The sequence below is a fragment of the Pimephales promelas genome, chromosome 14 (genome assembly GCF_988280905.1).
Source record: "Pimephales promelas chromosome 14, fPimPro1.hap1.1, whole genome shotgun sequence".
NCBI lineage: Eukaryota > Metazoa > Chordata > Actinopteri > Cypriniformes > Leuciscidae > Pimephales > Pimephales promelas.
Window position 1 is genome coordinate 7,668,630 of NC_142782.1, and position 19,467 is coordinate 7,688,096.

Genomic DNA, 19,467 nt, shown 5'->3' on the forward strand with positions numbered 1-19,467 from the left:
TGGAATGGTGGCAAAAGAATGAGGAGAGATACCCAAAGCTGTCCAGGGCCGCAAAGAGATTCCTCAGCATCCCATCTACTTCCACACCATCAGAAAGAATTTTCTCCAAGGCTGGATTTATTATCAGTAAAACCAGGAGCGCACTGCTGCCGGCCAACGTCAACAAGTTGGTTTTCCTCGCACACAACTTAAAAAGACTCAAACGTGCACAAGCAGAGTGAAAGACTGGATTTTTTTCGATCGGGTAGGGTACAAGTGTTTTCAAACATTTCAGCCGTTTCTAATTTTAATTTGCTGTGAACATGTTTAGCTAAAAAAAAACTGCCAGTTTGGCGTTTATTGTTATTTTGGCAGTTAAAAGGAGAAGGTTCACAATTCTGGCTAAACTTTCGTTGTTTTAATAATTTATTTATTTTAATTTTATTTATTGATGATCACTCAGGGTTACTTAATTTAACTTGTATTTTTTTTAAATATGTGTTCCCCTGTACTTTGGCATTTTGCACACATTTATTATGCTCCCTGTGACTTGATTCTGACTATTTCGTTTTTATTTATTTTTTATTATAAGAAATATATATTCTGTTCTAATTTAATTCTGTAAATTAATGCTTTTTTTTGCTTTTCGTTGTGTCGATGTTGCGCTGCACTGAAAGCATGCTAGCACAGGCAATTTTGCCGATTTAATTTAATTTCGCAAAATGTGAAATGCTAATCCTGTCTGCAGTCAGTGTGTTCTTTTCCGATCTAGGGAGGTATTTTTTTTAGGTTTATTTATCAAAATGTTCTTTTAGATATTTGTGTGATGTTCTGTATTTCGATCGCGGCTTTAAACTGTTATGAGAGAACGTTTTACGAATGTTTATCCACCACATTACCTTTTATTAAACGTAAATAAGAAAGCCATTGTCATTGGCAGGCAGTTTTGGTCGCTTTATTAAAAGTTGTTGCTGTGTGCAGTGTGTAAAATAAAATAAAAATAGTTTTACCCTCCTGCTGACTACCTAGTGTCGTGCCCCTCCCAACACATTCACACACACACATAGATGATTCGACTATCAGTCGACTATAGAAAGATTAGAAAATTCTGATTCGAATGTGTAAATCCTTAGTCGGGGACACCCCTAATATATATATATATATATATATATATACAAACCCGGTTCCAAAAAAGTTGGGACACTGTACAAATTGTGAGTAAAAAAAGAATGGAATAATTTAGAAATCTCATAAACTTATATTTTATTCACAATATAATATAAATGACATATCAAATGTTGAAAGTGAGACATTTTGAATAGCCATGCCAAATATTGACTCCTTTTGGATTTCATGAGAGCTACAAATTCCAAAAAAGTTGGGACAGGTAGCAATAAGAGGCCAAAAAAGTTAAATGTACATATAAGGAACAGCTGGAGGACCAATTTGCAACTTATTAGGTCAATTGGCAACATGATTGGGTATAAAAAGAGCCTCTCAGAGTGGCAGTGTCTCTCAGAAGTCAAGATGGGCAGAGGATCACCAATTCCCCCAATGCTGAGGCAAAAAATAGTGGAGCAATATCAGAAAGGAGTTTCTCAGAGAAAAATTGCAAAGAGTTTGAAGTTATCATCATCTAAAGTGCATTATATTATCCAAAGATTCAGAGAATCTGGAACAATCTCTGTGCGTAAGGGTCAAACCATACGGAATGCCCGTGATCTTCGGGCCCTTAGACGGCACTGCATCACACACAGGAATGCTACTGTAATGGAAATCACAACATGGGCTCAAGAATATTTCCAGAAAACATTATCAGTGAACACAATCCACCGTGCCATTCACCATTGCCGGCTAAAACTCTATAGGTCAAAAAAGAAGCCATATCTAAACGGGAACCAGAAGCGCAGGCGTTTTCTCTGGGCCAAGGCTCATTTAAAGTGGACTCTAGCAAAGTGGAAAACTGTTCTGTGGTCAGACGAATCAAAATTTGAAGTTCTTTTTGGAAAACTGGGACGCCATGTCATCCGGACTAAAGAGGACAAGGACAACCCAAGTTGTTATCAGCGCTCAGTTCAGAAGCCTGCATCTAATGGTATGGGGTTGCATGAGTGCGTGTGGCATGGGCAGCTTACACATCTGGAAAGGCACCATCAATGCTGAAAGGTATATCCAAGTTCTAGAACAACATATGCTCCCATCCAGACATTGTCTCTTTCAGGGAAGACCTTGTATTTACCAACAAGACAATGCCAAACCACATACTGCATCAATTACAACATCATGGCTGCGTAGAATAAGGATCCGGGTACTGAAATGGCCAGCCTGCAGTCCAGATCTTTCACCCATAGAAAACATTTGGCGCATCATAAAGAGGAAGATGCAACAAAGAAGACCTAAGACAGTTGAGCAGCTAGAAGCCTTTATTAGACAAGAATGGGACAACATTCCTATTCCTAAACTTGAGCAACTTGTCTCCTCAGTCCCCAGACGTTTGCAGACTGTTATTAAAAGAAGAGGGGATGCCACACAGTGGTAAAAATGGCCTTGTCCCAACTTTTTTGAGATGTGTTGATGCCATGAAATTTAAAATCAACTTATGTTTCCCTTAAAATTATGCATTTTCTCAGTTTAAACATTTGATATGTCATCTATGTTGTATTCTAAATATAATATTGAAATTTGAAACTTCCACATCATTGCATTCTGTTTTTATTCACAATTTGTACACTGTCCCAACTTTTATGGAATTCGGTTTGTATATATATATATATATATATATATATATATATATATATATATATATTAGGGGTGTAACAGTACACAAAAATCACGGTTCGGTACGTACCTCGGTTTTAAAGTCACGGTTTGGTACGTTTTCGATACAGCAAAAAGAAAGAAATGCCAGAGAAATTTCCTATTTGTTTAAAGAAAAAATATTTTTAAATAAGTGTGAGTTTTCCTAGATCTTGAAACTTTCAGGTTTATAAATGGGGGTCATCTTTGAAGGATGAACAAATAATGTTTTGGTCATCACATTAAAAATAACATTTAAATATATATTTATTTATATAATATTTGAATTTTGAAGAGCTGGAAAAAGATGTGTGAAGTACTTGAAAGCATTTCACCATTCCAGCCAAACTGGTTCCAGTTAGTGTTACTATATTAAATCCATGGTGAATGTTGCTGGTCTGTGGACGAAAGTATTACTAGTTCATTCACGGCACAATGTTTCTCCTGGTTTCCATGACAGCGCTGTTTGATCTAATAGAGATCTACGGTTAATAACGGAGAAATGTGAATGCTTCTCACTAGATCTCGCAGCGATGTTATTACCTCAGTGGCGAATTCAAATGTGTTCTTTACCGGATCTCGTAGCGCTGTGTAGTAACAGTGTTGCTTGATCGAGATCGGCTCGCGCTGCACAGATGTTGCTGGTCCGAACTGATAAACGATCCGTGAAGCACATAACGAGTAGCGCAGTTTCGTTCTGCTTTCATTACGCTTGCCATTTGATGTTGCGCAACGTTGTGTTGGCCGCGTCAGCACGAATTTTGCCGGCAGGAAAAATGGTCCAAGCAATCGTTCGGTTTGTATGCGTACCGAACCGGAAGCCTCGAACCGAAACGGTTCAATACGAATACATGTACCGTTACACCCCTAATATATATATATATATATAGACACACACACAAGTAAACTAATGACTCAAGTACACTTTTAAATCCTCCCGCCTGATAATAGTGTTTATCGCCAATCTCACAGGCTGACGATAGACCGATATGACTATGGAGCATTGCACACAACACTAGTTGCAAGCATACACCAGAGAGTAAAGGATCACAAGTAATAAAGCTAGAAGACTTGGGGAACCGTATGACCTTTGGCCCACTCTTGGGATGGAGTGCATTTGTTTAAGTCATCATGTGTGTTCATGTACTCAGACAGAACAGAAATTACATTGCAACATTTCAGACACTGCGAAAAGCATTAAGAGAACGACTGTGTCCCACATCCTGAAGAGTGTATACACATGTATACTACACACAAACACACAAGCATCTATCATCCAGATGCTATATTCACATTGTCTGTAGGCTAATTGGACAAAATTAAGCTAGTAACCATTGTTCTGTATGTATGTTCAGTCGGGTAAAAACAAACCCCGACCAACGCCAACGGGTAACACAATGATCCGACAAAACTCAACAAACGTGTTTGTTGGCAATTGTCTGTGCTATGTGAATTGGCCTTTATACTATGGTTCTGCTTCATTTATTGTTGTAGGCTGTAAGGACCTTTGTAATAAGTCAAATAAAGTGCGACGTGATATGGAACTGTCCTGCGGTAGGCTTGCCGCGATAGACGGTGTTGACGGTGTTACCGGTTTTAAGCCCCATCACCGGTGACATCACTTTCCCACCGTGACACCGCGATGTCTTGACTTTTTTTTTAAAGTATTCGTTTTTGCTAAAATATTTATTTGAATTAATTAAAAATAATAATTTTCAATTATTTAGTTCTGAAGAGAGCATTATAATTAAAAATGAACTGCGCAACGCGTGCCGTCACGTCACAGATCAGCAAGCATCAGGATTCCATTTAGCACGTGTGGAGACGAGAACGAGTCAAATTACAGAAAAGCAAGATAATGGCGGAAGATTTGGTGTCAAAACGCAATGCAAAAGCGCCTGTTTGGCAATATTTTGGCCAATATATATTAATGTTAATAAATGCCAATTTATAGTGTTTTACTTTTTTTTAGAGTGCTGTCATTTATGTAGGCTAAGGTCCTTTTTAAAGTTTTTATTTTATATTCGTCTCTTTTTATTTGGTTTTATCTTATTTAAACTTTGTTTAATTTATTTAGGCCTATTTTGTTTTCTTATTCGTTAATAAACGTTTTATTTTTTTTGGGCCCACAGTTTGCCGATTTTCACTTTTTTCAGCCTATGCATGGGGTTATTTTTATTCGTTCGTTATGCTAATAAAAGTTCTGTCTCTATTTTATTCGTTTATTATTCTAATAAAAGTGCTGTCTAAATAAAAGTTTATTGTCAGCGAGTTGTTTTTTTTTTTTGTTTTTTTTGTCCATTCCAGCAATTGACGCTGAATTGCAATTGACGCTTATTTCGAAAGTGAAAGTATGTCATTTATGTAGGCTAAGGTCCGTTTTGAAGTTTTTATTTTATATTCGTCTCTTTTTAATTGGTTTTATCTCATTTAAACTTTGTGTAATTTATTTAGGCCTATTTTATTTTCTTATTCGTTAATAAACGTTTTATGGTTCTTATTTGTTTGGGCCCACATTTTGCCGATTTTCACTTTTTTCAGCCTATGCATGGGGTTATTTTTATTCGTTCGTTATGCTAATAAAAGTCTATAAATAAAAGTTTTATTATCAGCGAGTTGTTTTTTTTTTTGTCCATTCAAGCAATTGACGCTTATTTCGAAAGTGAAAGTATAACGCGCACGCATTTAAAAGCTATTTAACCCCCCCGCCCTGCCCTCCACGGTGACACCGGGATTACCGGTGTTGTCACACGTCGATTAACCGGTGGGAAATTTTCCTCACCGCGGCAACCCTATCCTGCGGTCAACAGACCTGAAACTACTTCATAGCTGTACGTTTACTGGAAAATAACTGCACTCCTTAGAATGTTATATCAACCAATCAAAACCAAGCATTCAACACCCTTGTGGTACAATTGCAAAAAAAGCACCATTTCCCATCATCATCCCATGCGCAAATGAAGACAAGAGTGCACAGATGAAACAATATAATAAATGCTGCCATGCTATACTATACATTTGATTAGTCTCATCTCTACATGTTTAAATGCAAGAATTAAAATAAATAAATCTTTGCCGTAAATATTAGTCTAATTGTGTCTTTCTCCTTTTCATGCACCTCTGATAAACTGCTAAGTACAGTGACATACTCATTCCCAGCATTCTTCTACAGTAAACAATGTGGTTTTAGGTTTAGCATGCACATTTCCTCAGCACTGTAATATATCAATGCAGAGGAAAGGTCATGAGACGGGTCCTAAATGACAAAAACGTGTGACCTTGTGACAGCTGGCAGGAAAAGACCCCTGACTCATGTGGGTTTAATTATAGACTAGAGCTCATGTACAGTCAGCCAAGATCTATAGACATCCATTTAGCAGCACACAAGCTTTTGCCTTATTGCCCATCACACACCACAATGTTTTCCAATTTTATCACAAAAATGTAAGCACAATATATTAATGACAGTATCAGTATTGCCATTTACACATCTAAATGAGGCATGTACGTGCATAAAAGAGTAATTAACAAAAAAGCTTGCACAAACATAACTAATATTTCATATTAATTTAAATACCTCAAAATATAAAAATACTGAGTAATGTTTTATTTTTTCCTTCTAATTTCTTACTGATTTTCTCAAACAAGCAGTTAGAAATCAATTTTCTCTAAACATATCACACTTTTAGGACGGATTTACATTGCAGGTCTTGATGCCCAATTCCGATTTGTTGACTATAGCCAATTGTTTTGCAGATCCGATTTGTTGACTATAGCCAATTGTTTTGCAGACCAGCTCACATCATCTTTTAAAAGTGACCCATATCCGATATCTGCATTTACCCTACCCTATACACACGAAACAACCCAAGATAGGCGCACTGACCGAGAATATCTGAAAAGAAAGTAAAAATGGTGCCAGTTACAATGGAATGATAATACAAATTTTGCTTTCCGCACCATCTTTAAAGGTCAGCAAAACATTGGGTTGAGCCTTCATCCACAATTGAAAAGAGTAATTTGATCGAGGTTTGTGTCCACCTGAGTTGACGTCATTCGCCACCGTCACATTTAAAATGACGTATGACTCGCATTGACGGGAATATCCGATCTTTCCACTTACATGGGCAGATGCAAATGCACGTATCCGATTCATATCAGATTTATTTCCACATTTGATAGAGGCCTGAAACTGAACTTATAGTAACAGAATCCATGTGTTTTTTTTTCCTGCTTTCGCGTTTGTGGGTCATATCCGATCTGTGCCACATGGAAGGAAAACATCGGAAATAGGGCACTTGAACCATGTAAATGCAGCCTTAGACAGTAATATTAGCACAATGTAATTTTAATTACGCTGTTATCTTATTTGTGAAACTAAGTATGTATCTTAATTTCAGAGGTATGTTTATTTTAGTTTGAAATGTGTACTTTTTCTTTTGTGTATAAATTATACTGTGCGCAGTGTTGTGCCTGAATGCATTCATTGAACGATAGTTCATGAGCTTGTTCGTATTTTATGCAAACGTGAACTGAAAGTATTGCATTACTGCCTGATGAACGTTACTGCGAACGCGTTCATTCTGGTGTCTGAGAGCGCACATTCTCTCAGTTTAACTTCGTTCAATATAAGGCGCCAGATTTCTAAAGAGCCTTCCAGGCGAAAACCTAAATAAAACACGCGTAAAACAGGCCTTAAGTACCATAAAGAACATGCAATCTGGCAACACAAGCCACCAGTGTCGCACCGCAACCGCCGCATGCATTATCAAGACAAGATTGATTGATTGATTGATTGATTGATTGATTGTTTATTTACGTGTCAAACACCTTTTATGGTGCCCAGCCCTCATGGGCTTATTAGACACAACAGCTTCACACATATCGCCAAAATAGCCACGTGATATAAGGCAGAATCTCCAGCATACTATAACTAAACCATAAAAATAAATATACATACAAACAGAGATGACATACGGCATATCATACGGGATACAGAATACTTTGCCGTAAACACCAGGCTTTTTCTATAAATTTTGCCAGAGCAAAAACATGATTACCAAACAGCCAGCCCAAAATCTCCCCTTCATATTTCCAAAATATATCAGGATTTTTTAACTGAACTAATTCAAAAAGAGAGTTCCTTAAATCATAGTATAAAGGGCAATAAAAAACAAAGTGAAATTCATCTTCCACAACCTTGAGATCACAGAATTCACACAAACGTAGATGTTCAGGTATACCCTTAAATCGACCCACTTCCACTGCCAGAGGTAAGGTACTAGTTCTCAATTGCGCACAGAGGGACCTCTGCCTTCTCTTTAAATTAAGGAAAATAATATAAGGTTCTGTAACAAAATCATTCTTAAACTGAACATAATTTCTAAGTTTTGGCTTCTTCCATATTTCTTGTTTCCACTGATATTCATATTTACTTCATAAAACAGTCTTTGTCTGACAACCTTTATGTTACATTGAAGCTTATTATAGTACTTTATATGCAAGTCAGACACAGACAATATTGCCAAAACTTCTCCAGACCAGGGGCGATGATTTGCTCTTTCCCAGTTAAAAATTTTCTTAGTTAGCCTTTCCTCTGGCAGACTAACAAGACGGTTCCACAATCGCACCATTTCACACCTTTGTTTTACAATACATGGATCCCATCCTGCATCTCCATTCATAGCTACCTTCGCTGCATATTTATGTACCCCAAGAAAACATCTTAAAGCACGATTTTGAACAGAATTACAATCAAAAACCTCTTCAAATCCCCAAACTCCTGCAGCATAAAACAAAACTGAGTCAACCAATTGTTGTCACGATACTGGAATTTCTAAATTCAATACAATACCTTGAAAAATATCAACATTATTTCCCATTTTTATTAATAGTGAAAAATTGGCACAACATTAGAAGGCACAAAATTCAAACAGTAAATTTACTTTTGTTTTTAGTTAAAGTACTGTACATACTAAGCTCGTCGTAAAGCAATCTGGCATTGTCTCCTTCACGAAGGACACTTGATACTATTAACTTGACACTTGATTTAAGACCAGCCTTTGAGCTAGAAGCACACCTATGATGCCTTAAGATGCTGCCTTCATAGACAGCCCACAACGTTTTGGAACAGAGCATGTGTGTAGTGTACACCGTAGGTTTACTAAGAATAAGTATACGGTATCAGCTTTGCCAATATTGCAACACTACATGGCTTCAATTTTAGTCTCAATGTTCATGAAAACTGTAAGAACAAGTTTAGCTCTACAGGGTGTCGTCTCACTTGTCAGACTGAAGAGATTACACCATCATTAACAAGCTTATTTGTTGTGTGGCTACTACTATGTGGTGGGCGTTCTGGGGCAGTGTGGCTGCAGTCGCATTATCCAGGTGGATGCTGCACATTGGTGGTGGTTGAGGAGATTGCTCCTTCCATGTAAAGCGCTATATAAATGTAATGAATTATTATTATTTATGGTTACTATAGAAAGATTCACTATGTTATGCAAGAGGCCAATTTCCATTCCCAATCCCATTGCATGGGTCTTATCTGACTGAACATGTTAGACACACCCAATGACTCAAACAAAAGAGATCCAAAATCACTTAAGAATGGCTTTATGACAATAAGAAGGAAAAGTTTTTACTTTAACACTTTTTCTTTCATCCGATCCTTCGGTGAGCAGGAAAGCCTCATTGCCATCGGTGCCTTCCACCCGTAAGAAGCAGTTGGTGGTGTGTCCGATTCCAGATGGCAGCACTTTGTCCCAGAGCATGGCGTTAATGACGGAGCTCTTCCCGTTACTGGTTCTGTAAATGCAAAGGGTGTGATTTAACCCAAAGTAATTCATGAACATTGCTGAAAACATTCTTGAACGCGTTCTGCTCTAGCTTGCATTCAGTCCGTGTGAAGCCATTTTAGTCATCAGCACTAACTAACATTACAAACTAACTAACTAACTAACAAACTAACTAACTAACTAACTAACATTTGAGAGCAGTAGCACTGGGGAGTGGGGGGATTTTTAATCAGAAAGGTAATTTATTCATAAAATTACCATTGTTTGGAATTAATAAGTGCAGTAACTAATAATAATGCACATTTGACAGTCAAGCACTGTGCTTGAGTTGAGATGCAGATCAAATAAATTTGTATTAACAACAGTTACATGTAAAACCCTAACTTTTAAAGGTAACAATTAACATATTTTTACTTTTGATCATCACATCAAAAATAACATTTAAATTAGATAATATTTAGAGCTTTGAAGTACTTTTGCATGTCCTTGAAAAGTGCTTAAATCTCACTCTCAAAAGGTTGCACGAACCCTCAAAAGAATAATGTAAAACATAAGACTATTTCTCCCAAAATACCATGGTTACAGTTAGCATTAGAGCCCCTGTATATAATACACCGTGAATGTTGATGATTTGTGGAATGAAAAATAACTTCATGGCTAGGGTTGGGTATCGTTTGAATTTGAACGATTCTGATTCCGATTCCGATTCCTTGTTTCGATTCCGCTTCCTAACGATTCTCGATTCCGATTCTTTTAAGAGGCAGGGTCAAAAAAGTTTAGCTAACCTTGCTAACCAACAGCCTTTCTGAAGGAAATAATCCTTTCTGAAGGAAATACTCCTGTAAAAATACTCCTTTTGTCACAAATTTTGCATTTTGCCGAGATTTCATTATTTTTAGAAAAGTGAAGCCACACTTTGGATCGCCGACGTAAGATACTCATGTTCGACTCGCGTGGTTATGCCAACACTTCCGGTAGACGCTTCTTCGTTGGTGTTGTTCAGCGGTTTCTTTTTCCGCTCGGCGGACTGTGAATATCGAAACTAGGAGTCGAAATTTTAACTTTTGAACGATTCCGGGAAAAACGAAAAGTTAGTCTCGGTTCCAATTGATACTCGATTCTCGATACCCAACCCTATTCATGGCACAATGTTTCTCCTGGTTTCCATGTCAGCGCTGCTAGATCTGATATTTATGGTTTTTAAAAGAATTCTGTGCTAAACTTGAATGCTTCTCACAAGATCTAGATGTTATTAATACTGCGCCAAATTCAAACACTTTCTCAATTGATCGCCCACCGCTGTGTAGTAACGTGTCTTGTGATCAAGAATGGATCAAGTAAATCTGTTCTGAGCCACAGACAGTAATGTTCTGAGCTTGTGCTGTGCTGTCAAATGTTGGTCTGAGCTTATAAACTGTCCACGCTACGCAACTCAAAAGAGAAGAGCGGTTTCATTTTGTTTGCCGTTTGATGTTTTTCATATGCAACAGATGGCAGCTCTTATTAGTAAGACAACGTGGTGGTGACACCAATGCAACATCTAACTAAATGTAGTTGCACCGGCAAGACATAAGGCTGCAAAATGCTACCATTTGGTTGCAGTCTGGAGCCCTAAAGTCCTTTGATGTCTGCATGCACCCTGATATTTGTGACCGCATGTACTTGTGCAACACCGCATGTGTGAGTACAACTGCATCTGTATAGGGGGAAAAAAATCCCATCTGTGATTTATTTTATTATTGTTATTTTCAAAGCTTTCATTGTACTTTTACTATAAATAAACTTCATTAACATTTATTTAGCTCTAACAAGTAACAAATACAGTTTTTGCTCAGTACTAACTGAAACGAAAAACAATTCATTTATAATTCCTGCTCACGAGAGACTGTTGCTTCCATATGTAGAAAAAAAAGATATGTATATCAGCATCGGCTATTGGCCAAAATGAGCATATTGGCAAAAATCCAATATCATGCATCCTATTACAAGATCAACTGTGCGGTGGATTAAGCGGAACATGGACAATTAAGTATACCTGATATTTTTGTGCACAGCATTTCACAGAATTCGTGGGGAATAATAGAATTCGTGGATAAGTGGCGAATGTGGGTGGTCAACAAAAGTACACTAGAAGTGTAAACTATGTCCCCAGAAGTTATCACAAATAAAAAAATGTCTTTGTACTAGTTTACACTAGAGTTGCATGTATCTCTTAACTCCCTCATCAGTGTGGACAGCTTGTTTTTAGTTGTTTCTTTTTCGACTATGAAACCATTGACCGGGGCAGTTAGGGGTGCACGATTCAGAAAATGTCACGATTCGATTCGATACCGATTTTTTGTCTCGAGATTCGATTCAAAATCGATTTTCGATTCAAAAACGATTCTCGATTCAAAAAACGATTCGCAGGTCTATATAAATGTAGTTTACTTTTTCCTATGTGATTGATTGCAGTAGACATAATTTAAAAGAAAAGTTTGATATTACTTTATACGTCTTCATACAAAAATAAAAACTTTTGCAACTAAAATGTGCGAAGTGCCAAGCTTTGGCCAGCTTTTAAATACATTTAATTCAAGTTTAAAATAAAACTTAAATAAAAAGCTTTTACATTTAGCTTTAAAGTGCTGTAGTCAGATCAAACAAACAATTATGCTAAATGTGGTTTAAGGAGTAGGCCTACTTTAGCTACCAGGTTGACTGTTGAAATGAACTCGACTGGGCACATTGAACTTCCTAAAAATATATAGGCTACTAATTTCATAGAACCCTTGCGAAAATATTTTAAATAGATTTAAAAAAGCCACCGCTACTGGTAACATCTATGGTTAGATTGATTTGTTTAGATCCAGTGAAGTCGTTCATAGGCGCTGTAATTTGCGGGTATCTCCAGTTAACTAGCAGAGCAATCATTTAGTTCGCTATTAAATAAGAGACCTTTTGTTTTTGAAATCAAGCTGAGCGCTCGTGTCCGCTGCGATCAGTGTCATGGATACAGTGTTCTCTGTGGCTCGCGCAGTCTTCTCTCGGACGCGCGCTTCAATCTATCTCCGTTGTGGAGACTCCGGTGAAATCACAAAATAAAATGCACACAAACGTGATGAACATATTCGGTTTTGATGAGAGAGAGAAAAAACTATACGAGTGCGGTTTAGAACCCCTAACCTCTGACACGCTTGGCAAAAGATCTACAGAACTCAAACATAAGATCTGCGGATCGATGCATTTATTTACGGGTTGAGCAGAGTGGCTGCACAGTTTGACCAGCGGGCGGCAAGAACTTGCAATAACTATTTATCAGACCGGCCCTCGCAGCCTCGAAACCATAGAAACACTACCGGACCACCGGTAAAAGTCCCGACTCACCCGATTGCCACTCCGCCCCTGCACGCCATTAAAAAATATAGCCTATGAATCGATTTTTGGAATTCTATTAATCGATTCTGAATCGGTAAAGATTGAATCGCGATTCAAATGTGAATCGATTTTTTTGCACACCCCTAGGGGCAGTGTTGCCACCTTCTACACAAACGAATTAGCGCAAAAAATGTCAAGGCATTTATATGCAAGCTGAGCATACAGAGTATGCACTGTAAGAAAATATGGCTGCGCAAAATCTACTAACAAATGGCTGCGCCCTGTAAGCACACCCTAGCGTTCACATAAAAATGAAAATATACTTTGGGCTTTAGTGCTACTCTGAACACGACACAAACGTTGCGTTCATGCAGTGAGGGGCAATTCATATACACTGTACCTGCCAAAGAAGACCACCTTCATGTGTCTCCGGGACAAGACTTCCCCAATCCCTGCCACTTTGGACAGGTATCCCCGCACCTCCGCCACCTGCTCCTCTGTGGTAACAGGATCCAGTTCTTCATTGCTGTAAGTTTCTGACATAGAAAAGAGACCAGTTCAACAACACTTGATATTTTAAATACTTTACCAACATTAAGAACTCAAGAGTCATGTTTGTCAGTTTTAGCTATGAATTCGTATCCCACACAAGAAGAGTCCACCCTAAAGTCTCTGTGACATTCTGGAATAGGAATATTCTTCAGAATAAATTCCTCTAAAGTGCTATTTTCTACTTGATATCTACCCTAACAATAAATTCCTTTAGAACTTTAAGATGAAAAACGTTAATATATATTGTTGAAGCCATTTCAATGGAACTAATAATAATATTTTGAGTTTATTTAGTAAAATCTGAGAATACCTGTGTTGCAAACATATAAATTTGAATGTAAGCAGGTGCCCAGTGATCTAGTATAATGTAATTTGATTGGTTGTTAGATTTAGTATGAAAGAAATAGTATACTGCGAAGCAGTCAGAAGCCACTGGACTTTGGAGCAACACAGTCTTTTGACCTACACGAAATAGTTAAATTGTAAGAAAAGTAAAGATTCTAAGTTTTTATTTTATTTTATGTTTTTGAAATTCATAATTAAATAGGCAAACGAAGAACTTTGGATTCAAGACTTTTATTCGCGAACGTTTTGTGTTGAGTACAAAAGAACTTTGAAGTCCTAAGCTAGTGAGTCAGGTTTCTGCACTCACATATATTCTTAAGACAAAACTTTCATTACTTTTCCTGAAAAGAATGTCCTTAAAATCTTCGCAAAAAACTTCTTAAGGTTAGGATAGCCTCCAACTTAAATCCCCAAAGGTAATTTATTGGGTTCTTTCAATATTAAGCATTACAGCATAGCATTATTTACATTATGTACATCCTAAGCATTAGTAATTGTATGCATTATATTATATACAGCATGTGGACAAGTATTCTGAAGTGACACCAGTGAAATTCAGAAAGAACTCTACAAAAATAGGGGCCTCGTTTTTAATTTTACAATTACGACATTATTGCTCAAAAAATCAGGTAATGCCAAAACCCGTTATTTTCTTGAGGAAAAAAAAACTCCTTTGTTTTTACAGAATTGCAGTTTCTTACGAATTGAACTATAGGGCTAAGCGAATATGGGTAGAACTCTTTACTGTCCTAGTACTTCAGAAATCCCTTTTAAAAGTATACATGTGAATTATACGTGGCACAATAGCCTTCATCACAGTATGCTAATGCTTATCTAATGCAAGGGATTCATCAATGCGGATTGAGGACTGGCACTGGATGGTCTCTGGGAAGACAAGAATCGATTGCACCTCAATGACGCATCTGTACCATTTGCTTCACAACACACATGCTTTCCGCAACAGAATATTTACCTACTAGTGTGTTCTAACATGTAACTATGACATGTTATGTTTGGTCTCATCTGAGAGCTTATAATCTGAACTGAAAGGTGGTGAACTTAATAGAGATATTTAAGTATCCTAAAGTACAATAAGATACTATTGCTTAAACACTGTGTGGTGTTCTGAGAATATCAGCTCAAATGGATATTTCATCCGAATCAGATATTGAACACAGAGGAGGTTTGACATGATATTCACTAATGATCAAGTGCGTGAGATCGACAATCGACTACTGTGGGCTTCGACCGAAAACAGGAAGCAAATAGAGGTATGTGAGCTGGCTGAATTAGCATCATTTTTATTCATATCTTTCACATCTACTGCAGTCAGATTGACCGTGGTCACTCTTAATTAGGGCTGTCAACTTTAGTCGTTTAGTCGACTAATCGGTCGATGCCGTCTTGGTCGACTGACATTCTTATTGGTCGACCAGTTGCATTTTTTTTTTTTTTTTTTACCAATAGAAAGAATTTTTCAACGATTTACTCCTTGATATTTATTCATTTATAAGCAGTTATTTATTACTGTATTCTAAATATAATTAGCCTATGTTTTGTCCCCAACTTTAAAATGCTTTAATTTAGGCTATTTTTGTAACTGCGCCACAGTTTAGCGCACATAATACACTCGGGAACCGCACCTGTGGCTGGCTGCGCTGCTGCTCGCGCTCGGTAAGGGATGCTGTATTCATTCAGTTAGAACGCTGCTTGTTTTGGCTTTAGTCGACAAAATGTCCAGGAAATCTAAATCTTTTGTCTGGCTGCATTTTAAAACAAAGACGACAAGACTGTGGAGGGAGGCGATCGTTGCTCCATTATGAGCGCGCAAGTCGCGCGCCTACATTTGAAATCGAACTTGAGCGCGCAAAAGAGTGAGCAGCCTTTTAACGGCTATATCACGCTGACTCAATATATTGTGTTTTCTTAATGTTTTCGTTTTTATTTGTACACTTGACACATTTGAAAATAGCCTAAATAATGCAACACAACGAAAATAAATCTATACGCGGTCCTACAGCCTATTATATGGATTGTTTTTAAGTTATTTGGGTTTTTTGTGTGTTGTTTAAAACGCCTTGATCGTCAGGACTAAAGTTAACCCATAGCTTTGAAAGTAAAGAAGAATATAAAGCCTGTATAAACGAGAGCTTTTGTTGGGATTTTTCATTATGTGGCAGATAGCAGTTATATTTTTTGCAGCGTGTGGTGTGGTGAGGTGACTGTTACTATAGACCGAGGACAGAGCTCTTCACTTTTTGCAGTTAAAAAATCACTTAATTTTCAAAGAATTGTATTATTATTATAGTTTTATTTATTTGTGATGTTTTTTCGTTGTTGTTTTATAAATGCTCAATGACAATTGTTTAAAAAATGTTTAATCAAAACATCAGGTTTTTTTTTTTTAGTCGACTAATCGTTGCGCAGGACTCGACTTTGGTCGACTAAGGATTTCTTTGGTTGAATACAGCCCTACTCTTAATAACACCACTCACATGGCTGTGCACTAGTAATGACAAATCAAGGATGTTAAGAGGCTTAGGTTTAGGACATGCCCCATTGAAGTCAACAGGGTGCGAATTTTAAAAAGACGATAACGGTGTAAGACAACACTGATTTTTGTCGTTTTTGTCTGTACTGACTGCACTCCAAATGTACAAAAAAAATGAGCTTAATGTAAATGAGAAATTAATGTACTTCTCCCCCTCTTGATCACCACCCAATTGCCATATCTTTTGGTTTCCTGTCGGTCGGTTTTGGTGTTGGTATTCCAGTCTTGTTTAACAATGCTTTGTTCAGGGTATAAAAAGGAAAGGTAACTGTTTATGCTGTAAATGAATGCACTCCCGCACAGCAGTGCGCAACCTCATACTACAAGAAAGGCTTTTTATGAACTCTTCTGCACAGCAGTGCATTTTGTTACAACCAAGTTTTCTATACAGTATTGCTGCGTCCCAATTCGCTTACTTATACTATGTCCTAAAAGTATGTACTCTTTTTGTGAGGAAAAAGTACATACTTTTGAGTGTGTAGCAAAAGAGAAGGCAAGCTTTGGGACATACTATCACGTCATCTTTAACGGACAGCTCTGTCGCGTGCTGCATGCATCCTGTCACCGTAAACTGCCCTGTCAATCATCTTGTCACCTCCATTCTATCTAATTTTATTTCCTACCGTTTCGGAGAGCACGTTCATCTGCCAGTTGTGGGTCTTTCATGCTCTCCTCGTGTTTGCAATTTGAATATAATGATGCATTTAAAACGTAATGGCTAAACGTGTTTTTACAAAAGTTCACAATGCTGCTGCAAATGCAATATAATGTGGACAACATTGAATAAATTCATTTGTCAGGTTAGATACTGATAATTAATCACGCAAAGCTCTTTGTCTAAACCTCTCTACACAACCATATCGTCCTCCATATCGACTACGTGTCTGTAGTTTAACACTTTTTACTCGTGTTTGTAGGTTCTAACCGAATCCTCGTCCAACGCACAATGGTTTGTGGGCAATATCAGCCGTTAGAGTGTGCATCGATCTACACTTCGGATTCTGGCCGGAAAAAGTAGACCATTCGGGTATCTTTGAAACACTCATTTCAACATACTACGATTTGGGACGTACTAATTCTATTTTCGAATACTATTTAGGACGGATAGTATGCGAATTGGGACGCAGCATATCATGTTGTTCCAATCTACTGTCTGTATATTTAAACATGTAACTTGATAAATAACTTTGCATGCTTTAAAGGCTTTAAGAATCTTTCCTTTTATCATTGATGATGTTGAAAGCTAAAGTGATTACAACTTTCGTTATCTAAACATTCAGGTTAAATCTTACGTTATCCTATCAAAAAGACCTTTACTTTTAAAGAATAAGAGGTTAAAGAATAACTGGAACTTTGGAATCATATAAATTACATAGGAGTCAGATAAATAACTGAACTATGCACATCATCCTTCAACTGCTTTTTGTTCAGATTACTGGTTCAAAATAGTAGCGTAAGCTTCTAGCCTTGCAGAACATTCTTATGAATTTCTTAGAATTTATCTTGAGAAATTTCTTAACTTCTTTCTTAAGAAGATTATTGTCAATCAAGCGCCTCGTCTCAAGATATGGCTCGGGTCCCTCCTTCAATGTAAACCAGTTTAAAAAAAATTAAATGTCAGATCACTAAGAAAAACAATAGCAAACTTCTCCTCAACAAGCAGCACACAAATAATGAAGTTAACATCTCAAGGAAACGAATAGATCTGGTTTTCAGCCCCACCGACAAAACATTATTTTGTCTGTGAATGCTAATTTATATTAATATTTCAGCATGAGAGAAGCTCAAAGCTTTGTTTACAAAATAAATAATAGGTAAGCAATTAAATGTTACATCGCAACCATGGAAACGTTTGGTTTTATGAGGAATGAGAGAGGTACATGATCCCATAGATTTAAGCCATTTGTCAGCTGATCTGGTCGCACGATTTTCTGCAAATTTAACAATATCCCATTTTGCAGGGCATTACAAACGTTTCTTCCCTTCACTTGCTTTTAATTATTGTATATTCTCATTTTTATATTGGTGAAGTGCAAAAACTCTGTAGGACAGATACCTTTTTACTTGCATGTCCAAACCTATTTAACAATTTATGCTATATCTACTTGACAACTTTGGCAAAAATATGACTGACCTCAAATAAACCTAATATAAAATCCTCCAAAATCCTTCCAGTAAAACGCTTGGCAGACTACTGAAACAACTGCCAGGGTAGATTCGTAAGAAGTTACTTTAGGGTCATTATTTGTAAGAAGATAACTTGAGGTGTTCATAGAAGAAAGTCACGTTAACTAGGCCATGCCTTTCTCTGAGCCTTCAGCTGTCTCCCAGCTTGTTACGTAACCTGTCTTTTTTTTATATAAGTCAGACTGAAACCTGTTTCTCTTATCAGCTTGACAGATGTACAGCATGCAACAGTGTGCTTTTGAGTTCCTGAAACAAGGAGTGGAATGAATTGCCAAGGGAAATGAAAGCAGACACCTTCCAGAAAGGCTGAGCTTTCTTTGATGTAAGCCCCCAGCTGTTCAAAGATGCCGTTGATCTTCTTTTTGGCGGTGACAAAGTGTTTGAGCGGGGAAGCGTTCACCTCAGCCATCAGTCGCTTGTCCTTCTTGCCGATCACACTGGTATTGGGTCGTGGGAAAACCAAAGACATCTCACTAGAAAAGACAAATGAAAAAAGATGAAAAACCTGCCACACTGATGAGGTGTTATGGGTCTTTGCTTAAAACTTTCTCTAAATCCCTTCTGGTGGCATTAAGACATCTTTAATAATGAAAACATTAAACATATGTTATAATGCTGCTCATATAGACGAATCCGGCGAAACTACCGGAAGTAAGCGGGGCGCCATTACTGAGCTGTTGCTGGGTAGCGTTGCGCCATTGCCTCCTATTGTTTTAGTTGCAACTTGCGTCCACTGGAATAAACAGCCCGCGATTTACGACTGTCACTAAAGTTACAACGTTAGCCCTTGTATAATGTCGAGTGGGTAAACAGTTTCCGTTATAAATTGTTTCAATGGTGGCAGTAAAATTTCAATTTTGAAGAGAAAACACTGTGAATACCCCGGGTCGACTGCCCCTG

The 19,467-nt window shown here is 37.4% G+C and overlaps 1 protein-coding gene across 2 annotated transcripts in view; it reads right to left on the reverse strand.

The window, feature by feature from the left end:
- Positions 1–19,467, reverse strand: part of mfn2 (mitofusin 2) — a 56,326-nt gene that overhangs the window by 25,641 nt on the left and 11,218 nt on the right. For both annotated transcript variants that reach the window (XM_039669519.2, XM_039669520.2), the window contains exons 2-4: positions 18,862–19,040; positions 13,333–13,468; positions 9,423–9,585 (exon numbers count right to left, since the gene is read on the reverse strand). In XM_039669519.2, coding sequence (XP_039525453.1) covers positions 9,423–9,585; positions 13,333–13,468; positions 18,862–19,036 — 474 coding nt within the window. In that variant the 5' untranslated portion in view covers positions 19,037–19,040. The remainder of the gene's footprint in view (positions 1–9,422; positions 9,586–13,332; positions 13,469–18,861; positions 19,041–19,467) is intronic.